The following is a 23,803-nucleotide window of genomic DNA, read 5'->3' as shown; positions in this document are numbered from 1 at the left end:
TGCCCTGTGCTTAGCACAGTGCCTGGCATGTAGTAAACACTTAATAACTGCTTGTTCATTTTTTTGTTATTGATTTATTGTATGGTTCTCTTTTTCTGTTCTACTCTATCATAGTTGATCCCCATAGCTTCTTAGGAGGAAGATACTACTAGTATCAGAGGCATTGAGAGGAGAGACAAGGAAATGATTCTCCAACTTAGCCCTTTTCACAAACACTCACAATGCTCTAGTTCTGTCTGGATGTGGAGCTCAGCTGAAGGAGAGAGAAAAGGATTAAGAAAGTTGACAAAAGAAAGGAGAAAGTATACTACCAGTGCAGTATGGATCTACTCAAAAGAAATAGAGTGAAAATCCAGCCTCCCAAAAAGGAAATGGAGATCATTATGTTAACTCTGTCCCACTAACAGGCCAGACTCTACATAACACAACAGTGGTTCTACTGCTTTATTTTGTCTACATGATTATAAAGAGATGGAAGATTTACCATCTACTTTCAGTAGATCCTGGCAGCAGATCAATGGATCTGCAGTCTGGAGACCAACGTTCAAACATTGGCTCTGCTACTTCACATTAGCTGTATGACCCTGGGAAAATCTAGACTTGAAGACCTTCATCGGTAAGATGGAGATAAGAACCACTGAGCTACCCACCTCACACAGAATTGTGGTGAAGGAAGCACTTTCTGAACCCAAACACATAATTTAGACCTGGAAGGAACCTTAGAGATTATCTAGGCCAGCCTCCTCATTTTACAGAAAAAGCACCTGGCATTGGCCAAAGTCACACAAAAATAGCAGAGCTGGGATTTGAATCCATATCCTAAATACAAGTCTATTATTCTATTAGATCATATTAAGTGCTATGTACGTGTGAGCTATTATTATAACTAATTCTACACAAATAAATTAATAGATGTGGGAAAGAAGGGGAAAATTACATTAGGCTTCAAAACAAACAAACCAGTGGAAAAAAAAACATGCCATAAACCTTACCTGAATATGTTATGACTAATCAACCACCTCACTGACAAGGATGGGTTCAACAACCACCAATGTGATATTACAAAACTAGAAAGTTTAAGCTGAAAACATATGGACCATCAACTGATATTAAGGCCTTATCTAGACAACAAACCTCAAATCTGTGGTTTAGCAATATACAAAAAACTGTAATTAACTGGACCAACCACATTTTTCTAGTACAGAAATAGCATAAAAAACTCTTAATTATGCATTTGATACATAAAGAGAATCATGAATAGGAATTCCCAGCAACATTTATTGACTTCCTCTTACCCCTTCCTTCGGGTCTGTGTGAAGTCCTCCTCCTGCATGACCGTGCCAACATGTTCTCTTTTCTACCAATGGCCACGTCTGGCAAGCCTGGTTGAATATGACACCAATCAGTTCATGAGTTATTCAACAATCTCCTATTTCAGAAATGCTCAAAGAAACCCATTCTTAGAAGCTGGCTTGGCTAGCCTAGTGAAATGATTATTATTTAGTGGAATTTGATTCAAGTTCAAAACCTCATTTCCAAGGCTTGCACAATAAAAAGGATACCTTCTAAAACTGTTCTTCATCTTAAAGGATCTATTAATAATAAATAATTATAATTAAAAATTAAAAACAATAATTTTAAAATAAAGATGATAATAATAATAAACAATTAACAGTGTTTCCTATGTTCCCCATCTATGTTAATACTTTCTCTAACAGAATGCTCAAATGCTTATACTTGATTGTAGGTAGTATGGAGGATGACAGCTGAGCTGTTTATACTTCTACTATGCTAGAATTATTTCTGAAATTCTCCCAAATCCCCTTTCCTCTTCCCATCCTCAAATATCCCCCAAATCCCCTCCAAAGCAAAGTACAGCATAATCCAGAAGACAAGAAGTAGTTTGTGGTTGCATAAATTATATGTGTTTCTTTTGTACAGTAAGTTGTTATAGGAGAGGCTGAATGCTCACTATGTTTAATCAAGAAGTCCTACTGCAATATAGAAATATTTCTAGTAATAAATTCATTTGAACAAAACTCCACTATAACAAAACAATATGTGCGTGTGTGCGCGCGCGCGCGCGTGTGTGTGTGTGTGTGTGTGTGTGTGTGTACACACTGCTTAAAATAAGTGAGCTACTGGCTGAGGTTTAAAATGTGCTTATTCAAGGAAGCACCAAGACACAGTTGAAAAGAGTCCTGGATAAGCAGTTACAGGACTCAGGTTGGAAGCTGTGCTCTGACATTTAATAAATTGACCTTGGCCATGACACTTAGCCTCTTGGGACCTCAGTTTCCTCATTTATAAAGAAAGAGGTTAGATCAGATGAGCTCTAAAGTCTCTTCCAGCTCTAAATCTTTGCTCCTATGACCTTGGGCAATTCCCTTCACTTTTCAGGGCCTCACTTTTCTCTTCTTTAAGATCAATTCTAAGGTCTTTCTAACGCTATATCCTATGATAAACTAAGATGTGTGAAAATGATGTGACTTGTAATGTCTCTCATAAAGCCTTTTACCACTACAGTAAAGCTGATTTAGCATGTCCCAATTGGTAAGCAAGCTTTAATAAGATACATGACCACTGACTATATCCTACTTTTCAAGTGGATTTCTCAGTTTACAGTGAGTGTATCTGATTTAGCATCAATTATTTTCCCCTATTATGGGATCACAGAATTTAAAATTGAAAGGACACTTAGCTGTCATCTAGTCCAACCCTCTCATTTAAAGATAAGAAAAGTGGCGCAGAGGAGTTAGGGACTTGCTCAAGGTCACAAAGATGGTAAGTATCAGAGTCCCGACTCAAATCCAGATACTCTGCTTTGAAATCTAAGCCATGCTGCCTATCATTATTGTTCTCTAATTGATCACAAACTCCTTGAACAGGAATTGAACTTTGTAATTTCTACATATTAAGAAAAATAACAGGCCTTTGAAGTTTGTAGAATTTTCCTCATAACAAATCCATAAAATTCTTGAGAGGTTGGAAAACTGAAGTCAAAGAGAAGTGACTTGCCTACAGTCTAATGAACTAATAATTAGTAGAACTCAAATTCAAAGCCAGGTCTTTGGGCTCCAAATCCAGTGATCCTTCCATTATCCATGCACATATATACTGAAGAACTTTAAGTTTAAAAAGAAAGACAGATGCACAAATTTCCCAATAACACTTGTGAATCAGTAAGGCACTTTCCCGCCTATTATAAAACACTAAAGGGAGTTGAGGGGGAAGAGGGTGAGTGGGGCCAAGGATCAGTGTAATAAAAGTGTTCCTCTGATTAGAAAAATACAAAAATAAAGCGGGGGGGGGGAAACACATGAGACACAGCCAAAACAGTTAATCTTTTTGTTTCAACGTTTAAAAAGAAAAGCATTGTCACAACCAAGAACACTTCACGAAAGGCATGAAATTAATTACGCCTCTGCAGTAGCCACAATTATCAATAATTCATTAATCAGAGTAAAGTGCTTTGAAAACACAAATAAAGTTCATCATACTACCAGTTTTGAACCAACAAGAAGCTATAACTCAAAATTAGTTACTGATTTTGGGATAAAAATTAGGGTGTGTTTTATAAACAGAAAACATAGAAAAGAGATTTTTAATCTAATGAAGTCTCCATATAACCAGTTATCCCTGAAGGCAGAGGTAACAAGTGATGTTATAGGTTCAAGTGAAAACCCAAGATCAACTTGACCTTCATAAAAGGCAAAGGGCAGAGAATGAAATAACATAGCAGGGCCTCAAACAACTCAGTTATGAAAGAGGTCTCTTTTTAAATACTAGCTTCAAAAGCAAAGGAGTTAGGATTTGGATTAGCTTCCAATTTGGGGGCTCCCTTCCATCCAGAAAGTTCACCTATGTCTTTTTAAAGTACTGGCAATTGTCTCGAATTGCCATTCATTTCCCAATAAGTGAAACCAAGATGCAAACTCAGCAGCTTATGTGGATTCTAACACACTGGCATTCTGCGTCAGTCACTTAAAAAACTCACTTCATTCCATATATCACATAGAAACCACCAGGATAAATTTGAGTGTCAACAAACTGCCATTACATTTATAAAAGCTTTCGGAACATGTTATTCTAGTTGGCATTGATTTTGAGAAATTCAGCAACATTTCTTAAGGGGTTAAAAGGTGGGAGGGGGAGTGGCACGCTCGAGCGCACAAACATACACACACACACATACACACAATATTTCAGTGCTGATTTTTTTTTCATTCCCAGGGGCAGAAATATAACTTCCTATTCATCTCTGAAGCACTTAGAAAACATGAAAAGGGAAATTATATGAGAGATGTAAAATACGCAGCATAAATTGGAAAATGCTCTAAGGGCTTGCACTTTTCCCCCCAGCTGTAACAGAGCAGAAAAGACTGTTTAATCTTACCTTTGTAATCTCAAATAACTGTCTTGAATGGTGTGTCCCAAAATGCTTCCATGAGGCTTGTCTGAATGTATCTGAAATCTGTTCAAGGGAGAAAAACAGATAGGACAATTGATCAATGTTCAAAGAATATTTCCTTTATTTTCCATAAAGCAATATAAAATGAAAGTCACAAATTATTTTAGCCTGGTAGTACTTTGGTAAACTAACTTTGGTAAAATAGAGTAAAAAGAAACAAAAAGTTGGTCTTGAGTAAAACAATTACTTCACTAACTGAAAGTCCCCAAGAGTATGTGCTTGTGAAGCAGCTCCCCCCAAGGTTTCCAGTTTGGGTCTGTTTTTTCTCATCCAGGTCCCAAAGTCATCTTCTCTTTCTGACACTTCTCCACCCCTTTTGTTGTGTCATATTGTTGTTGTTCTTTAGTGTTTATTACCTTTATGTCCCTTTCTGCTCTGGCCATAATCACAATTTCTGCTTTCAGCTTGTGTTTATCAACTCTGTCAGGTTTTTTAAAAGAAACAGCTTTTAGTTTACTTTTACTTTTACTAATCTTATATTTTCATTTGCCAATTTAACTATTTCTTTTCTATTTTTCAAGATTTCCTCATTTGTGCTTATTTTGGGGTTATTTACTGATTTTTAAAATTGCTTAGAGTATATTTTTATTGATCCTGTTAGGTTTTATGTCACCAGCATTTCCCAGCATATCCCATCCCTGTGCCCTTCTCAGAGAGTGACTCCTTATAACAAAAAGGAAAAGAGAAGGGACAAGGTTTAGCAAAACTAAGGAATCTAGAGAAAGTTTGACAGTATCTTCAACAATCCACAGTTAGACCTAATTTTTGACATGTATATTCATGACATTAATCCTCTGTTTTTCTATTTTGGTAATTTATATGATCAGAGACATCTATTTTCCTATAAAGACTACTTTAGCTACATCCCTGAAATTGTGGTATGATGTCTCATTAGCATTCTCTTTTACAGTTATTGTTTCTATAATTTGTTCTCTGACTCATTATTCAGGATGTCGATATCAAGTCTCCATCTTTTTGCTTATGTTTTTATTGTTATTATTACTGTGCTATGGGCTATAAAGGATGTCACTATTAATGTTTTTAACATTTATTTCTTAAATCATAATTTCTTATATAACATTTATTTCTTAATCATAATCTTATATAATAGACATAATGGCATGCCAAAAAAATAATGATTTCTCATTATAGTAGATAGCTAGGTAGTGCTGGACTTGGATTTAGGAAGAACTGAATTCAAATCCTACCAAAGACTCTAGGGAAGTCACTTAACTTGTTTGCCTCTGTTTCCTCATCTGCAAGATAAGGATAACAACAGCACCTACCTCCCAGGGTTGTTCTGAGGATCAAATGAGATAATATTTGTAAAACACTTAGCAAACCCTAAAGCACTATACAAATGCTAGTTACTATCACTACTGGGCCAGCTAAGATGGTACAGTGGATAGAGCGCTGGGCCTGGAGTCAAAGGGCATATACACAATTTTTTAACTCTTTGGGCATAACTCCAGATTGCTCTCCAAACGGTTGGATCAGTTCACAGTTCCACCTACAGTGTATTTATTAGTGTCTCAGTTTTTCCACAACCTTTCCAACATTTGTCATTTTCCTCTTCTACCATTTTAGCCAATCTGATAGCTGTGACACGATATCTCAAAGTTGTTTTAATTTACATTTCTCTAATCAATAATTATTTAGAACATTTTTTATATGACCATATAAAGCTTTGATTTCTGCATTGAAAAACTGCCTGTTTCTATCTTTTGACCATTTATTAATTGGTAAATGACTCATTCTTATAAACTTGACAAAGTTTTCTATATATGCTATGAGATCTTTATCTGAAAAACTTTATAAAATTTTTTCCCCAATTTTCTGCTTTCCTTCTAATCTTGGCTACATTGGTTTTATTTGCACAAAATCTTTTTAATTTAAGGTAATCAAAATTAACCATTTTACACCTCACGATGTTCTCTATTGCTTGGTTATACATAAATTTTCCTCCTATTCATAAGTCTGATAGGTAATATGCTCCAAGCTCTTCTTATTTACTTATGATATCTTTACATCTAGGCCATGTATCCATTTTGGTAAATGGTGTAAGATGCTGGACTATACCTAATTTCTGCCCAACTGCTTTCTAGTTTTCCCAACAATTTTTATCAAACAGCAAATTCTTATCCCAAGACCTTAAATCTTTACATTTGTCAGATTATAGGTCTCAAACCCATCTATGAGTTAGAAGGATGTCTACCCCAAGCAGTGTGAAGACTTGCCCTGGAATGGGCGGATGAGAACAATTTGTTCTACCAGTCATGAAGGTGGCTGAAGCAGGCACTGTGGAGCTCTTAGAGCTTGGTCAGACATCAAAATCATCCACAGCATCCCAGGCCATCATCAATTGTCTAGACTTTTGTCTTGCCAATAGACTTTGATGACTCTGGAAGAAAGAATGAGGCTGAGGACTTTACACAACTCTGCCCCATTTAAATCAATTCACTTGCAAGTCAAGACATCACCCCATGAAGTCATTAATCCTCTTCAAAAACAAAGGACAAACAACAACAGATTTCCATTGGGAAAACAAAAAAATACTTATTTTCTGAGCAAATCATGCATTGGTCTTAGATGCTTTTCAAAACTAAACTCTTGTGGATAGAGCCCCGGCCCTGAAGTCAGGAAGACCTGAGTTCAAATCTGGCCTCAGACCAAACACTTGACACTTACTAGCTGCGTGACCTGGGCAAGTTACTTAACTCTAATTGCCTTAACACACACACACACACACACACACACACACACACACACACACACACAGAACTGAACTCTTAAGATAGCAGAAAGTCAGTCATGTCTGACTCTTTGTGACCTATTGTCACAATTCAATTCAGATTCAATTCAGAATTCAGCCTGACACTGGGCTGAACAAGAAGAGTTTTGAACTCTTGTTCCTGGAACAAGAGTTAGCTGGGCCATAAGGAAATCACAGTTGTGGAGTGAGAGAAGATACCTTTATTAGCAATTCTCACGAGTATTGGGTGTGTTGCCTCATTGGAATCACATACCTATACAGGACCAGGAGCAAAGGGTTATATAGGATTACTTGGCTTTAACCCCCAACCTGTCCCAACATTCCATTTAACATCTGTGTTTGCAATGCAATATCTATTGTTTCTATAAAGTCTATGAAAACCAATCTCCCCCTCACCTTGTTTACATATTTGTGTAAACCAGTAAACCAATAAACCAATCTCCCCCTGTCCTGTTTTCTTATCAGTTCTGTGGGAACCAAACTGTTAGCATTTCTCACACTATGGATCATAGCACACTAATGCTGTCCATGGGGTTTTCTTTTTTTTTCTTTTTTCTTTTTTTTAGCAAGGCATTTGGGGTTAAGTGATTTGCCCAGGGTCACACAGCTAGCAAGTATCATATGTCTGAGGCCCGATTTGAACTCAGGTCCTCCTGACTCCAGGGCCTGTGTTCTATCCGCTGTGCCACCTAGCTACCCCCTATCCATGGGGTTTTCTTGACAAAGATACTGGAGTGGTTTGCCATTTCCTTCTCTAGTGCATTAATGCAAATAGAGGTTAAGTGACTTGCCCTGGGTCACATAGCTAGTAAGTGTTTAAGGCCAGATTTGAACTTAGATCTTCCTGACTCCAGGTCAGAGACTATATCCACTGAGCCACCTTGCTGCCTCACTTCAGCATCCACGACCAAGATCCAAATCGTCAGTGTTTCAAAAATATCAATGAGGTGGAGCCAACATGGCAGAATGAGAGCTAATAGTTTTGTCTTAACTCTTTCACATTCTTCCCTACAACAACCAATAAAGAACACCAGATCAAATTTTGATTGGGAAAGCCAACAAAAAGTCACAGTGAGTCTTTTTTTTTCCTAGCTTAGAGCAGAAAAAGGATCCCAGGGGACCCCGTGCCCTTGTGCTAGCCCTGGCAGCAGGAACAGGTATCATTTTGCTGCTCTATTGCCCATTACCTAGTTTCAAGTCACAGGCAGAGAACAGTGGTCATGATCATGAGGGAGTAGTGGCCTGCCATCTGTGAGGAGCAAGGAACAACTTCCAGAACCATGACTGTGAGGCTCTAAACCCAACAACAGAGAGGAGAATCAATTCTAATGTTTAGCCCTGCATCTAAACCTGCTGTGGAAAAAACCTGGGCAAGAAATCAGAGAGAGCCAGCAGTTGAGTCACTCTAAACCTGCAGAATCTCCCAGCAGGGTAACTGTGAATAAGTCCAGGAGCAACCTATAGAAACTCAACTACACAAAAAACGACTCCACTGAGTCAGGAATTTGCAGACCACATCTTATTGTTAAATAGCCCTCTTTTAAAAAATCACTATTGCTAATCTCCCTTCTCATTCCATTCCCTCTAATTAAAAGCTGAAAGAAAACCTCTTGTAACAAATAGTATAGTCAAGCAAAACAAATCTGTGCAGTGGCCACGTATGTCCAAAATTCTATGTCTATGAACTTGTGTCCATCACTACTTCCTTGTTAGGAGGTGGGTAATCTGCTACTTTATAGGTTCTCTGGAGACAGCACTGATCATGCATTGATTAGAATTTTTAAAGCTTTTGAAGTTTTTCTTCACAGCGTTGTTGTCCTTGTAGAAAATGCTCTCCTAGCTCTGCTTATTTTACTCTTTGTCAGGACTAGACAGCTTTGAAGGTCCCTTCCAGGTCTGGATCTATGATCCTATGATAAACAGAATACAGCAGAAAAATTACTAAGTTTGGAGTTAGAGGACCTATATTTAAATCTTGGCTTTAGGATCCTGAGTTGCTGATCCTATGATCTTAAAGGTCCTTTTCAGTACTAACTCTTGTGTTCCAATAAACTCCCAATTCCCTCAGGTGAGGTGATTCCCTCCTTCACCAATCTCTTAGACCTCTTTATCTAACCTCTGTTATAAACTTCTATTATTCTAACCTGTATTGTGTGTGTGTGTGTGTGTGTGTCTCATCTTCCTACTACACTAAATACCTTGAAGGCTAGGATTTTAACTCCGTGAACCCAGCATCTGGCCCTCTTATAATGGGTGCTTAATATAACTGTTGGACTGAATTCCTCATCAAATAATTCTTCTCTGCAAATAAGACTAAAGCCATAATTCAAGAGTTAGAGAATTTATATAATATCATAGCCTCTTAAAAAAAAAACAGTAAGTTCTATGAGTTAGGCTCACATCAGTCCTACTGCATTTTACCAATATCACATATTTAATTAATTTTCTTTCAGGTAAAACTAATTGGATAGCAAGCACCAAGTAACATCATAAAAAAATGAAACTGAATGTATTTTAATATACAGGAAGATTCAATATTGATGTGGTTCCTGAATCAGTTGTCTGTGTGTAATCAGATCAACCTATTAAAACCTAAAACAAAATTACTATAAAACTAAAAGATATGGCATGCAATTGAAACAACTCAATACAACCCATTTAAACAAATTAATGAGTGAAAAATGAATAATGGACAGTAGAAATGACACTGACACCAATTATGTTAAGTTTATACAAAAAAAAAATGAAATATGGATCAATTAACATATGAAGGAGACAAGAAGAATGCAAAGAGAAGCTTATTAAGGCCAAAAAAGGGTAACCAAGAAAACATCAACAACTAAGCTGCAAAGAGGCGAATTTACACTTGATGTCCAGTAATATTTGCTAAGAATTTGATTGGTCCAAAAGTGGAATGGCCTGCTTCATGAGGTAGTGAGCTCACTCTCCCTAGAGATCTTCAATTGCACTTGTTGACCATGTTATAGTAGGAATTCCTTTTCTGTATAGGTTGGACTAGATGATCACTAAGGTCCCTTCCAGCTCTTAAATTTGCTGACTCTGTAACCAGCAACCTATACAACCACTTTCACATCTATACAAAATTTTCATGACACATACATGTATGAAAGTGCCTACTCCCCCTCAAAAAAGACATAGCGCGCAAAGGCAATAACAGTCAATCCTCAACTTTGAGAGGCACCATTCCTCTAAAACAGCCTCACAGTCAATACATTGAACTAGGGGAAATAGTGGGTCTGGTTCCCACAAGCACCAAAAACTGTAATCTTTCACTAGAGATTGCTGAAAATACACATTTTTGCATACAATTCTTCATAACAAAACATTAATTCTAATGACACGCACTTTTCCTAACACAATAACCATGAAACAATCCATAAAATGCAAAGGAGAGAAGAGGCAGCACAGGACAGAAGGGGAAGGGCAGGGGCAACAATGTCAGAAGACCCCAGAGATTTAAAAAAGAAAAAAGAGAGGGAGAGGACAACACCTACCCTCTCTCATCTCCCTTTCAGTACCATGGATGAAGTTTTCTCCGTTAAAACCCATAATTGGATTGAGTTCTGGCTTCTAGTCAGAGCTCAGAACTCTGGCCAGGGGAAGTGGGCTGTGCTGTTCCACCACTCTCTGCCACTGGGGAGCCTGGGGTACAGTGAGAGGGCGAGGTTGACCACCATCTCATTTACCCACAAACTTAGCTCCTTTTCCATTTTTCCAATTCCCTCAATTCGCACTTGAGAGAATTCTTTAGCACTTTCTGTCGCAGATTCAGGAACACTTTTTACGAATACTTCCTTCCTTTTTGTGGATATAACAAATCGATTCCAGCACAAAGTTTATCTAACATCTTTATTTTCTCACTAAGCCACATCACTGACTTTTGCATGCTTGGGCTTAGAGCCCAAAGGACGCACATTACCCAGTGAATGCACAGGGAGCTCTTTACAACAGTAAGGTGAACAAACCCAGTGAAGTACCTAGTTAGGATACCAGCCACTCCACAAACTTGCACTCATCACACCTCTCATTTTTATCTCTGCTGCACACAGTGTGTGTAGTTGCCTCAAAAGTTAAATGCCCAAATGTTGAGGATTGATTGTAATTCAATCCTGACCCACTTAAACAAGTTATTAATAATGAAAAATAGGTAACTGACATTAAAAACATCAACACCAATTATAATAACCTTATACAGAAACTGAAATGTGAATCAACAATCAACAACAATATCTCCTTGCTATAACAAGGAGACCAAAAGATCCTGAAAAGAATTTCAGTCAGCAAATATTGGATATACTTGACAAAATGGGAGATATGGTAGCCAAAGTAAATACTGCTTTCAAATATAAATTCAAGTCTAAAGTCTTATGAAGGATAATGGAGGACTATGTAAGACTCATGCACTAAATTAAAACAACTCTAAGGTAGCACTTCACACCTATTAGATTGACTAATATGACAGAAAAGGAAAATGATGAATGTTGGAGGGGATATGGAAAAATTGGGATGCTAATGCATTGTTGGTGGAGTTGTGGACTGAATCAATCATTGTGGGGAAAATTTGGAACTATGCCCAAAGGGCAATCATGTATACCCTTTGACCCAGCCATACCACTACTACTTCTCTATCCCAAAGACATCAAAGAAAATGAAAAGGACACATGTGTACAAAAATATTTATAGCAGATCTTTTTGTGGTGGCAAAGAATTGGAAATTGAGGGGATACTCATCAATTAGGGAATGGCTGAACGAGTTGTGGCATACGATTATGATGGAATATTATTGTGTTATAAGAAGACTTATATGAGCTGATGCAAAGTAAAGTGAGCAGAATCAGGAGAACATTCTACAAAATAACAACATTATTGTAACGATGATCAACTGTGAAAGACTTAGCTATTCTAATCAATACAATGATCTAAGACAATTCCAAAGGACCCATGAGGAAAAATTTATCTACCTCAAGAGAAGAAACTGATGAACTCCAAGTATAGAATGAAGCATAGTTTTTTTCATTTACTGTATTTATCTTTTTTTTTTTTGCAACATGGCTTATACGGAAATTTTTTGCATGACTTCGTATGTATAATTGATATCACATGGCTTGCCTTCTCAATGGTAGAGGAGAGGTTAAAGAGAGAGAGAGAACTGGGAATGCAAATTTTTAAAAAAGAATGTTAAAATAAAATATATTGAATAAGAAAAAATAAAGTATAATTATTTTTAAAATAAAATGGGATAAAAAAACTCACGTGCTGATGACATCCCCAATGAGGCCATTAATATAAAACAAGCAGGTTTTAATAAGCAATAGTGTATGGTGGTTCACACAACTAATTAAAAGATTTGAGTTATTCTGATGTATGTATACTGATAGAATATAAGCTTGTAGAGGGCAGAGATCTTGCATCACTAGTGCCTAGCAAAATGACTGGCACATTGCAGGTGCTTAATAAATGCTTGTTACTTGACTGAGAACACAAAACTGCACTATGCGATTTGCTGATTATGAAGAAGCATCTGATTCAGTAGAATAAAACACTGCCTTAATGGCTCACTTCTAACAAGATGTCTCTAATCCATAAATCAAAATCATTTAAGAAACCATTAACAACAGAAACAACTTTGTTCGATGATCCACTAATAATACACATCAGGCAAGGCATAAAACAGGGACATATGCTTGCCAAAAATGTTTTCCACTTTAAAAAACTGTTTGCCACTGTAATGGAGGAGATCTAGTACAGAGTTCAAAGTGAAGAGAGATTCCCTGAGGATGATGAAGTTCTCCAGATACTTCTCCATATGGATGACATTTTTGCTCCCTGCACCAAGCCCCCAAGGACTGCAAAGCCTCCTAGAAAAAAATCTGTAATCACTTCAAAAAGTTTGAACTGACTATTCACAAAGAAAAAATAATATGGAAAAGAACATCTACTGCCCAGATTACAACATACAATTAGATGGAAAGTCCATCAATATGTATACCTGGGACAAAGAGTACAAATGGGTCACTATTACAGACCAGAATTAAACAGGAGGAGGAGAATTGGCTAGATTACCCTTAGGAAAATGCAAAGCTCCAATGAACCTAAACTTCTGGGGGAAAAAAAGGCCCATCTTTTTTTCTTTTAACTTAAATAATACTTCTTTCCCTCAATTACATATAAAAAATTTTTAACTTCATTTTTTAATATTCTGAGTTCCAAATTCTCTCCCTCCCTCCCTTCCATGCTCATTGACAAGGCAAGCAATTTGATATAGGTTATACATGTGCAATCATGTAAAGCAAGTTCCATATGAAGTAAGTGAAAAATGGTATGCTTTGATCTATATTCAGACTCCATCAGCTCTTTCTCTAGAGATGGATAGCATTTTTCAACATGAGTCTTTCAAGATTGTATTGGATCATTGTATTGCTGAGACTATAGCTAAATCATTCACAGCTGATCATCATACAATATTGATGTTACTGTGTATAACGTTCTCCTCGTTCTGCTCACTTTACTCTGCAGCAGTTCATGTAAGTCTTTCCAGGTTTTTCTGAAAGTATCCTGCTCATCATTTCTCATAGCACAAGAGTCTTCCATCACAATCATATACCATGACTTGTTCAGCCATTCCCAAATTGAGGGACATCCCCTCAATTTCCAATTCTTAGCTACCACAAAAAGAGTTGCTATAAATATTTTTGCATAAATAGGTCCTTTTCCCTTTTTTAAAAAAATCTCTTTGGGATAGAGATGTAGTAGTGGTATTGCTGGGTCAAAGGGTATGCACGATTGCCCTTTGGGTATAGTTCCAAATTTTCCCCCACAATGATTGGTTAAGTTCACAACTCCACCAATAACGCATTAGTGTTCTATTTTCCTACCTCCCCTCCAACATATCATTTTCCTTTTCTATCATATTAGCCAATCTGATAGGTGGAATGTGGTAACTCAGAGTTGCTTTAATGTGCATTTCTCCAATCAATAGTGATTTAGAGCATTTTTTCATGACTATATTGATAACTTTGATTTCTTCATCTGAAAACTGTGTGGTCATATCCTTTGACCATTTATCAATTGGGAAATGACTTGTATTCTTATAAATTTGGCTCAGCTGTCTATATATTTGAGAAATGTGGCCTTTATCAGAGATATTTGCTGTAAAAAAAATTTCCCAGTTTTCTATTTTCCTTCTAATCTTGAGTACATTGGTCTTGTTTGTGCAAACCCTTTTAAATTTAATATAATCAAAACTATCCATTTTAAGAAAGGCTGAAACTATAAGCAAACTAGGAGAGCAAGAAATAGTTTACCTGTCAGATTTATGGAGAACAGAAGAACTTATGACCAAACAAGAGACAGAGGACATTATGAAATACAAAATGGATCATTTTGATTACACTAAATTGAAAAGCTTTTGCACAAAGCCAAAGCAACCAAGATTAGAAGGGAAGCAGAGGGGCAGCTAGGTGGCATAGTGGACAGAGCATTGGCCCTGGACTCAGGTCAGATCTGGTCTCAGACACCTGACAATTACTAGCTGTGTGAGTCACTTCAGCCCTTTGCCTCGCCCCCCCCCCCAAAAAAAAAGGGAAGCAGAAAGCTGGGAAACAATTTTTACAACCAGTGAAACTGAACAAGCTGTGGTATAGGAATGTAATGGAATACTATTGTTCCATAAGAAACAATGAGCAGGTGGACTTCAGAAAAACCTGGAAAGGCTTACATGAACTGATGCTGAGTGAAGTGAGCAGAACAAGGGGAACACTGTACACCATAACAGCAACATTGTGCAATGACTAACTTTAATAGACTTAGCTCTTCTCAGCAATGCAAGGATCTAAGACAACTCCAAAAGACTTATGATGGAAAATGCTACCCACATCCAGAAAAAAGAACTAGGGAGTCTGAATGCAGATCAAAGAATGCTATTTGCTCTCTTTTTTTTGTTTATTCTTTCTTGTGGTTCCTCCCATTAGTTCTAATTCTTCTTTACAACATGACTGATGTGAAAATATGTTTAATATGAATATATATATAAAGCCTATATCAGACTGCATGCCATCTTGGGGAGGGGAAAGAGGAGGGAGGGGAAGAAAATTTAGAACTCAAAATCTTATGGAAGTGAATAGAAACTAAAAATTCTAAACTAAAAATTAACTAATTAATTTTTTAAAAATTAGGATTGTCCAAATGGAAGCTAATGACTCCATAAGACATCAAGAAATAATAAATCAAAGTCAAAAGACTGGAAAAAAATTATCATTTATATCTCATAATGCTCTCTATTTCTAAAGGTCCATATTTTTAACAGCATTTTTCTATCAATGTTGCTATCTACCAGCAATACGTGAACCACAACAGTCTTGAAAAAATTGAAAATGAATATTATGTAGGGCAATAGAGACGAATATGATGGCTGTTAGAAGGCTGTAACATACAACTAACCAATAAAGAATTTTGCATAACAGCAGTAAAAGATTCATCAGGGAAATGCATGATCAAAAAAAAAATAAAATAGGTTGCTCACACAATTAAGACTAGGGATAACAAGTGGACAGGGTTAGCAGACAGGAAGGGAGGCCTCCAAATGTTGGATGGACTATCTTTGGCAAACTTATGGGAAGACACAGAAAAATATGAGATAGGCAAGCATAGATGGGTTGCAGCATGTACTCGGAGGAAAAATCCAAGTTGAAGAAATTAAAGATTCATTTTAATTTAGCTATTATGAAAAATCTCATTCAGAAATTCCCATAGTAGTTACTAGACAAATGTTTTCATCTTGTTTACAATTTGAGTTTTCCGGTTCACATTAAGCTCACTGGTCGTGGGATTTACAAAGTTACCTGCTCAAAGAACAAGGTCACAGTTACTGGTAGTTTATAACAATTTCTAAACTCTTTAATACAATAGAGATCAAAAAGACAATTACACAGTCTACATTTCTGAATTTAAATTGGAAAGAGCAAAACGATGTTTACAAATATCTATAGTGCATTTAATTCTGGAAGATTATTAAATAAACACATGCAAATATTGCCATTTGGTGACCATGAATCACTTCTCTGAAAAACCCTTGTCAAAGTACACATTTTACTACATCAAACACCACATTTAAGGCCTTAAAGAAAATTTCAAAACAAAACAAAAAACTTACAACTATATAACCTACTTTCAAATGCTAAAGTCTAAAAGAGATATCATTTGGACCTAAATTCCTAACTCTCCAGACACTGGCTTAGTTTCTTAAAAAGGTGCTTGTAGATACAGCAGAACAAAGACATCTTAATTTAGGTTTCACAATTTCATTACTTGTATGGCAGCAAAAAGCAGAGAAAAAGGAAAGACTGGCAAAGGTTGAAGGAATCCAGAACATCTAGCATGCCTTGATAAGATAGTTTAAAAAGAAAGGTGTTGAATTCAATGTTCTCCCCAGTTTTCTTTCTTTTAGGACGTGAGCAGAGAGCCCAGAATGTGCTACTATGACCTTACTCAATGCACTAACCATCGCAAGACTTCAGATGCCTCTTGTGTAACATGAGAAGGCAGAACTAGATAATCTCTAATGTCTCTCTTCTAGTTCGGAACCCAATGCTACATGAGCAACCAATTAGAAATGCTGAGCATACATGTATATTTTAACATTATAATAAAACCATTAATTTGACACACTTAATGACATAACTAATTATTATTGTGCTACATCGTAATTAAAGTTTAAATAGTAGGGGACCATAAAATGAGAGATTTAGATTTGGACAGGATATTAAAGGTCAAAGAGTCCAACTCCTTCATTTTACAAAGGAAGAAAAAAGAAACCAGGAAAGTTAAGTCACTTAACCTAGATCATATGGGTAGTAAGCGACAACATCTGAATATGAACCCAAAGACAGCAAATTGGTGGTGGTGGTGGTAATAATGGTAGTGGTGGTAGTAGTAGTAGTAGTAGTAGTAGTAGTAGTAGTAGCAGTAGTAGTAGCAGTAGCAGTAGCAGTAGTAGTAGTAACAGCAACAAGAACTAACATTTATATAGCACTTACTAAGTTCCAGGTACTTTACAATTATCATCTCCTTTGATCTTCACATCAACCTTGGGAGGTGGATGTTATTATTATTATACCCATTTTATAGAAAAGGAAACTGAGGCAAACAGAGACTAAATGACTTGCCCAGGGTCACAGAGACAGCAAGTTTCTGAGGCTGATTTTGAACTCAGGTCTTTCTAGCTCCAGACCCAGTGTTCCATCCAATGTGCTACCTAGCTGTCCCACATGGGGAACAAAGCTGACTTCCACAAACAGCCCAACTGGAACACTTCTAATACCTACTTCCAAACATGGCACAAATGGAGAATTCTAATACCAGCATCAACATATGGTCCAAATTGAACTGTTCTAATACTTGCTTCCACACATGGCCCAAATGTAATAATGCCAATTCCTCATACCACAGAGGGCCCAATTAAAACAGTTATAATACTTGCTTCAACTCATGGCCACACTAGAACAAATACAATACCTGCTTCCACTTTTGGTCAGATTGTAACAGTTCTATTACCTGCTTCTACACATAGCACAATTATAATAGTTCAAATATCAGGTTCCAAATGTGGTTGAATTGGTACAATTGTAATACTTTATTGCAAACATGAGTCAATAGGAACACTTCTAATATCTTCTTCCAGACAAGACCCAATTGGAATAGTTCTAATAATTGTTTTGAAATGGAGAAAAATGGAACAGTTCTAATGTGTAATTCAACAAATGGTCCCACTGGAACACTTCTAAGACCTACTTCTACAAAGGGCCTAAATGAAACAGTTCGAACACAGGCTTCCAAAAACGGAATAATTTGAACACTTTTAGTATCTGCTTCTACATTTGGATCAACTGGAAGCATTCCAACACATGGTTCCACACAAGGCCCAAATGAAAAAGTTCTAATACCAGCTTCAACACGTGCCCAATCAGAACACTTCTAAGACCTACTTCCTCTTAAAATTCAATTAAAACAATTCTAAAACATGATTACTTACAGGGGGAAAAAAGAATAGTCCTAACACTTTCTTCCATATGTGGTCCAAACAGAACAATTCTAATACCTGCATCTGCACATGGCCCAAACAGAATAGTTCTAGCACCTGTTTCTGCACATGGTCCAACAGTACCTATAACTATATCCACTCATAGTCCAAACAGAACAGATCTAATACCTGGTTCCATACAAAGTCCAATTGGTACAATTCTAACACCTTCTTCCAGATATAATCCAATTGGAACTATTCTAATGTCAGCTTCATTGGAACACTTCTAGTACCTCCTTCCACACATGACCAACTGGAACAGTTCTAATGCCTTCTTCCACACAGGCTGAATTTGAATAGTTCTAATACCTGCCATTACACTTGATCCAATTAGAACAATTCTAACACATGATCCCTTAAATGAGGGGGAAAAATAGTTCTAATACATTCTTCCAAATGTGGTCCAAATACAAGGGTTCCAATAACTGCTTCCATGCATGGAATAGCTTCTTCCACATGTGGCCCAAATGGAATAGTTCTAATAAAGCCTTCCACACATGGTATAACTGGAACAGTTATAATACCTGCTTCCATACATAGCCCAATGGGAACAATTCTAAAAGCTGCATGATACATGATCCAATCAGAACAGTTCTAAAACATGCTTCCATACTTGTTGTAAAAGGAACAGTTCTAACACCTGCATCCACAAATGGCCCACTGGAACAATTCTAACACCTGTGTCCACACATGGTCCAAATGGACCAGTTCTAACATCTGCATCCATGCATGGTCCACATGGAATTATTATAATACATTCTTCCACAAAAAGCCCAATTCGAACAGTTCTAACATATTCTTCCACACATGCCCATTGGAGCAGTTCTAACATGTACACGCATGTATGGTTCAACTGTAACAGTTCTAACACCTGTGCCCATGCCTGGTCCATATGGAACTATTCTAATATGTTCTTCCATGCATGGCCCAATTGGAACAGCCCAAATACCTGCTTCCACACTTGTCCTAAATGAAACTATTCTAACACCTGCTTCCACATTAGGACCAACAGTTCAAATACCTGCCCAAATGGAACAGTTCTAATATTTCTGTCTATACATGGTCCAAATGGAACTGTTCTTATACCCAAAGTGCTATAAAAACCACACATACCCTTTGACTCAGCAATACCACTACTACTAGATCTGTATTCCCAAATAGATTTTTTAAAAACCTAAAAGGAAAATATTTATAGCCGCTCTTTTCTGGTGGCAAAGAATTGGAAATTGAGGGGACGCCCATTAATTGGGGAATGGATGAACAAGTTGCAGTATGTGATTGTGATGGAATACTACTGTGCTGTAAGAAATGACAAGCAAGATGCTCTTTAAAAAAACTGGAAAGACTTAGATGAACTGATCCAAAGTGAAGTGAATAGAACCAAAAAGAACACTGTCCAAAGTAAGAGCCACACTGTATAATGATCAACTATGAATGACTTGGCTCTTCTTGGCAATACAATGATCCAAGGATCTTTGGACTCATGAGGAAAAACACTATTCATATCCAGAGAAACAACTGATGGAGCCTGAATGCAGATCAAAGAATACTACTTTCCACTTTAGCTTTTTGTGTGGTTTTTTTTCCTTATGGTCTGTTTCTTCTTTCACAACATGACTAATATAGAAATACGTTTTATATGATTGCAGATATATAACCTATATTAAATTGCTTACCATCTTAGGGATGGAGGAAGGGGAAGGAGGAAGGGAGAAAATCTATAACTAAACTTTTTAAAAGATGAATGCTAAAATTTGTCTTTATATGTAAGTGGAAACACATAGTCAAATGGTAACAATTCTAATACCTGCTTCCAGACATGGCCCAAATGGAACAGTTCTAATACTGGCTTCTACATGTTGCCCAAATGGTACTGATCTAATAGGATCTTCAACAAAAGAACCAAATGGAACATTTCTAATACCTGCTTTCACACATGGCCCAATTAGAACTCTTCCAATATCTACTTCCATACACGGCCCAATTAGAAGAGTTCTAACTCTTGCTTGCACACATATCACAACTGGCACAATTGTTAATACCTGTTTCAACATGTCCAAAATGGTACTGTTCTAATATGTTCTTCCACAAAAAGACCAGTTGGAACACTTCTAATACTTGCTTCCAAATATGGTCCCTGGCCTTGGAGTCAAGAGGACCTGAGTTCAAATCCAGCCTCAGACACTTAACACTTACTAGCTATGTGACCCTGGGCAAGTCACTTAACCTCAATCACCTCACCAAAAAGCAAAAACAAACAAAAACAAACCAAAAAAAAAAAAACATGGTCCCATTGGATCAGTTCCAATAACTGCTTCCAGGCATGGCCAAGTTGGAACTATTCTAATATTTGCTTCAACATATAACTAAATTAGAAGCATTCTAACACCTGTTTTCACACATCTCAAATGGTACAATTCCCATGCACGGATCCAATTGGTACAAGTGGAATACCTGCTTCTACAGATACACTACACATGTACAAATTGGAACTTTTTTTTTTTACTTGCTTCCATGCTTGGCCTTTATAGAACAGTTCTAATGGCCCAAATGGAATAGTTTTTATACCTGTTTCTACAGATGGCCCCATTGTAAGAGTTCTAATATCTGCTTCCATTGGAATAGTTCTAATACTGCCTTCCAAAGGTCCAATTCAAACATTTCTAATATCTGCTTCTACACATGGCCCAAATGGAACTGTTCTAACTCCTTCAACACCTTTACCAATTGGAACATTTCTAATACTCAAGTTTCTAAGGGACATCATCATCTCATTTTGGTGCTGTTGTCTGTCAGGAATCTGGGGTCTATGAACACATATACTCGAGACACCATTGACTAAATTACTTTCCTAATACCTAGTTCTAAAATTACAACATTTTAGAACTATAGCAGAGATATATAGTGGCATAGTGGATGGAACACTGGCCCTGGAATCAGAAAGACCTGAATTCAAATCCAACCTCAGACAGTAGCTACGTGACCCGGATTCAGTTACTTCACCTCTGTCTGTCTCAGTCCTCATATGCAAAATGAAAACAATAATAGCGTCCACCTCTCAAAGTTGTTCTAAGAATAAAATGATAATATTTATAAACCTTAAAGCACTGCATAAATGCTATTATTAATATCATCATCATCATCATCATCATCATCATCATCATCATCAGCTTGGTCCTAAGAGAGGAAAACCTTTGCAGAGGAGTTGGAGCCTAATATTCCTCTTTCTCTTCCCTCCTATATATATACATATGTATACATGCACGTGTGTGTGTGCACGCACACACACACACACACACACATTATATCACTACTCAAGAAGACTTCATTTAATTACTGTTTCCCACCAAAGAAAATCCCACCACTTAAACCTTAATAGACTTAATCGAAGAAAAGTATTCATAATTTGAAGATAAATGTCATGGAGGTGGGGAGGTTGGAGGGCACCAAAGCTATATATTAAATAAATTCCAGTAAAATCAACCTGAAAACTAGAATATTAATTTATGTAGCTAATTCAAATATTGTCATCTTCTTCCAGTTGATTCATTGACTGGAAAAGGTAAGGATACTTCTCCCTCCTTTTTTGGTTCAGTCGTTTTTAGTCATGCCCAATTCTTCATGACCCCATTAGGGGTTTCCTTGGCAAAGATACTGGGAGTGTTTTGCCATTTCCTTCTCCAGCTCATTTTACAGGTGAAGAAACCGAGGCAAACAGGGTTAAGTGACTTGCCCAGGGTTACACAGCTTAGTAAGTGCCTGAGGCCACACTTGAACTCATAATGATGGTCTTTCTCACTCCAGACCTGGCACCCTATCCACTGTGCCACCTAGCTGCCCTTGCTTCCCATTTCCATTTGCAAATTCTCCTTAACAATGGTGGGTAAACTCTGTTGCAACCTCTCCTCCTTTGAGGTTCACACTATTCATACTTATCACTCAATCTGGATCCTGGTAGCCACTGCCTATCCACTCCAAGGACATTCTCCTTCCTCTATGAGCTCACAGTCTTTCTCTCCACCACTGCTCTTGCCCTCATACTAAGGACACTTCAACATACATATTCATGCTCCCTTAACCACCCTACCTTTCCAATTCCTTGCTGTTACTCTATACTCATAACTTACTCCTTCACTCCACCTAAACTTCACACAGATTATCATAACAATGATGTTGCTATGACCCAAATACTCCAATTCAAAATTTACGAACTCTGAAACTTCTTTATTAGATCAAAAGTTTTTGTTAATTCTGTCTTTCTCTATAACTTACAAACTTTTTATTGTCTTCACTATGATCTCCAATCTCTCCATCCCTCAGTTCATTCCCAGGCCATGACCCTACAAACTGCACTCTCCTCCCTTCCCTATCCCCACCTGTTGGCCAAACAGTTCAACTGTGTACCATCCTCTACAGCTGAATCCCTATCCCCTTTGTCCTACTGCAGATTGTGCCTTTCCAAACCCCAGTCTTGTATTGCTCTGACCATCTGCCACTTTCATTCCTATTCATGTAATACTCAATGGAGTTTAAGAAAGTCACGAAACCATGTTACATAATCTTAACTGGGCCCTCATTGCAGCAAGGCAATCCTTTTATATTGCCCTAACAGATCCACTCTTCCACTCAACACAATAGCTATTCCAAATCTTTTCACACCTCCTCAGGCTTCCTAAAGTACCCCTTTCCATTCTCTCTGTCAAGAAACTTGTCTCATACTTCGCTTAAAAAAAAATTGAGGGGCAGCTAGGTGGCACAGTGGATAGAGCACCAGCCCTGGATTCAGGAGGACCTGAGTTCAAATCTGACCTCAGACACATAACACTTACTAGCTGTGTGACCCTGGGCAAGTCACTTAACCCCATTGCCTAGCCAAAAAAAAAAATTGAAGCCATTCACTGAGAACTCCCTCTTCTCACATAACTCAGACACCCCACTAACTCCTCCTTCACCCTCTCACATGAAAAGATGGCCCATCCTCCCTAACAAAGCAAACCTCTCTACATACATCCTTGATCCTATCTCCTCTCACCTTCTTTAGCAGATTGCCCCCATTATCATCCCCATTCTAATTTTCAATCATTTCCTAACTACTGGTGCTTTCTCTGCTTCCTACAAACAAGGTCATGTCTCCTCTATGCTTAAAATACCTTTACTTAAATCTGTCCATCCCTGCTAGCTATTACTCTATATTTCCCGTACTTTTTTGTGGTTAAAATCCTTGTGAAAGCCATCTACAATTTGTGCCTCCATTTCCTTTCCTCTCACTCTCAACTCTACAATCTGGCTTCTGACCTTATCAATCAACTGAAACTGCTCTCTCTAAAGCTCTCAATGATCTCTTATATGCCAAATTTAATGGCCTTTTCTCAATTCTCATCTTCTTTAATCTCCCTGGTGTTTTTGACACCCTTACCATTACTCTCTTCCCCTAGATATTCTCTCATTTCTAAATGTTCAG

At 37.3% G+C, this 23,803-nt stretch overlaps 1 protein-coding gene across 4 annotated transcripts in view; it reads right to left on the bottom strand.

Annotated features, from left to right (window-relative positions):
* ABCB7 (ATP binding cassette subfamily B member 7) overlaps positions 1–23,803 on the bottom strand; it is a 120,658-nt gene that overhangs the window by 56,976 nt on the left and 39,879 nt on the right. For all 4 annotated transcript variants that reach the window (XR_013483680.1, XR_013483679.1, XR_002320349.2 and 1 more), the window contains exons 2-3: positions 4,397–4,474; positions 1,296–1,382 (exon numbers count right to left, since the gene is read on the bottom strand). Coding sequence is in view for 1 of the 4 variants with exons in the window: in XM_020964519.2 (XP_020820178.1) it covers positions 1,296–1,382; positions 4,397–4,474 (165 nt within the window). In the remaining 3 variants the exon portion in view is untranslated. The remainder of the gene's footprint in view (positions 1–1,295; positions 1,383–4,396; positions 4,475–23,803) is intronic.

The sequence above is a fragment of the Phascolarctos cinereus genome, unplaced genomic scaffold, assembly GCF_003287225.1.
Source record: "Phascolarctos cinereus isolate Bilbo 61053 unplaced genomic scaffold, phaCin_HiC Scaffold_8;HRSCAF=390, whole genome shotgun sequence".
NCBI classification, from domain to species: domain Eukaryota; kingdom Metazoa; phylum Chordata; class Mammalia; order Diprotodontia; family Phascolarctidae; genus Phascolarctos; species Phascolarctos cinereus.
The sequence above is the reverse complement of the archived record's forward strand: the minus strand, read 5'-3'. Positions and strand labels throughout refer to the sequence as shown.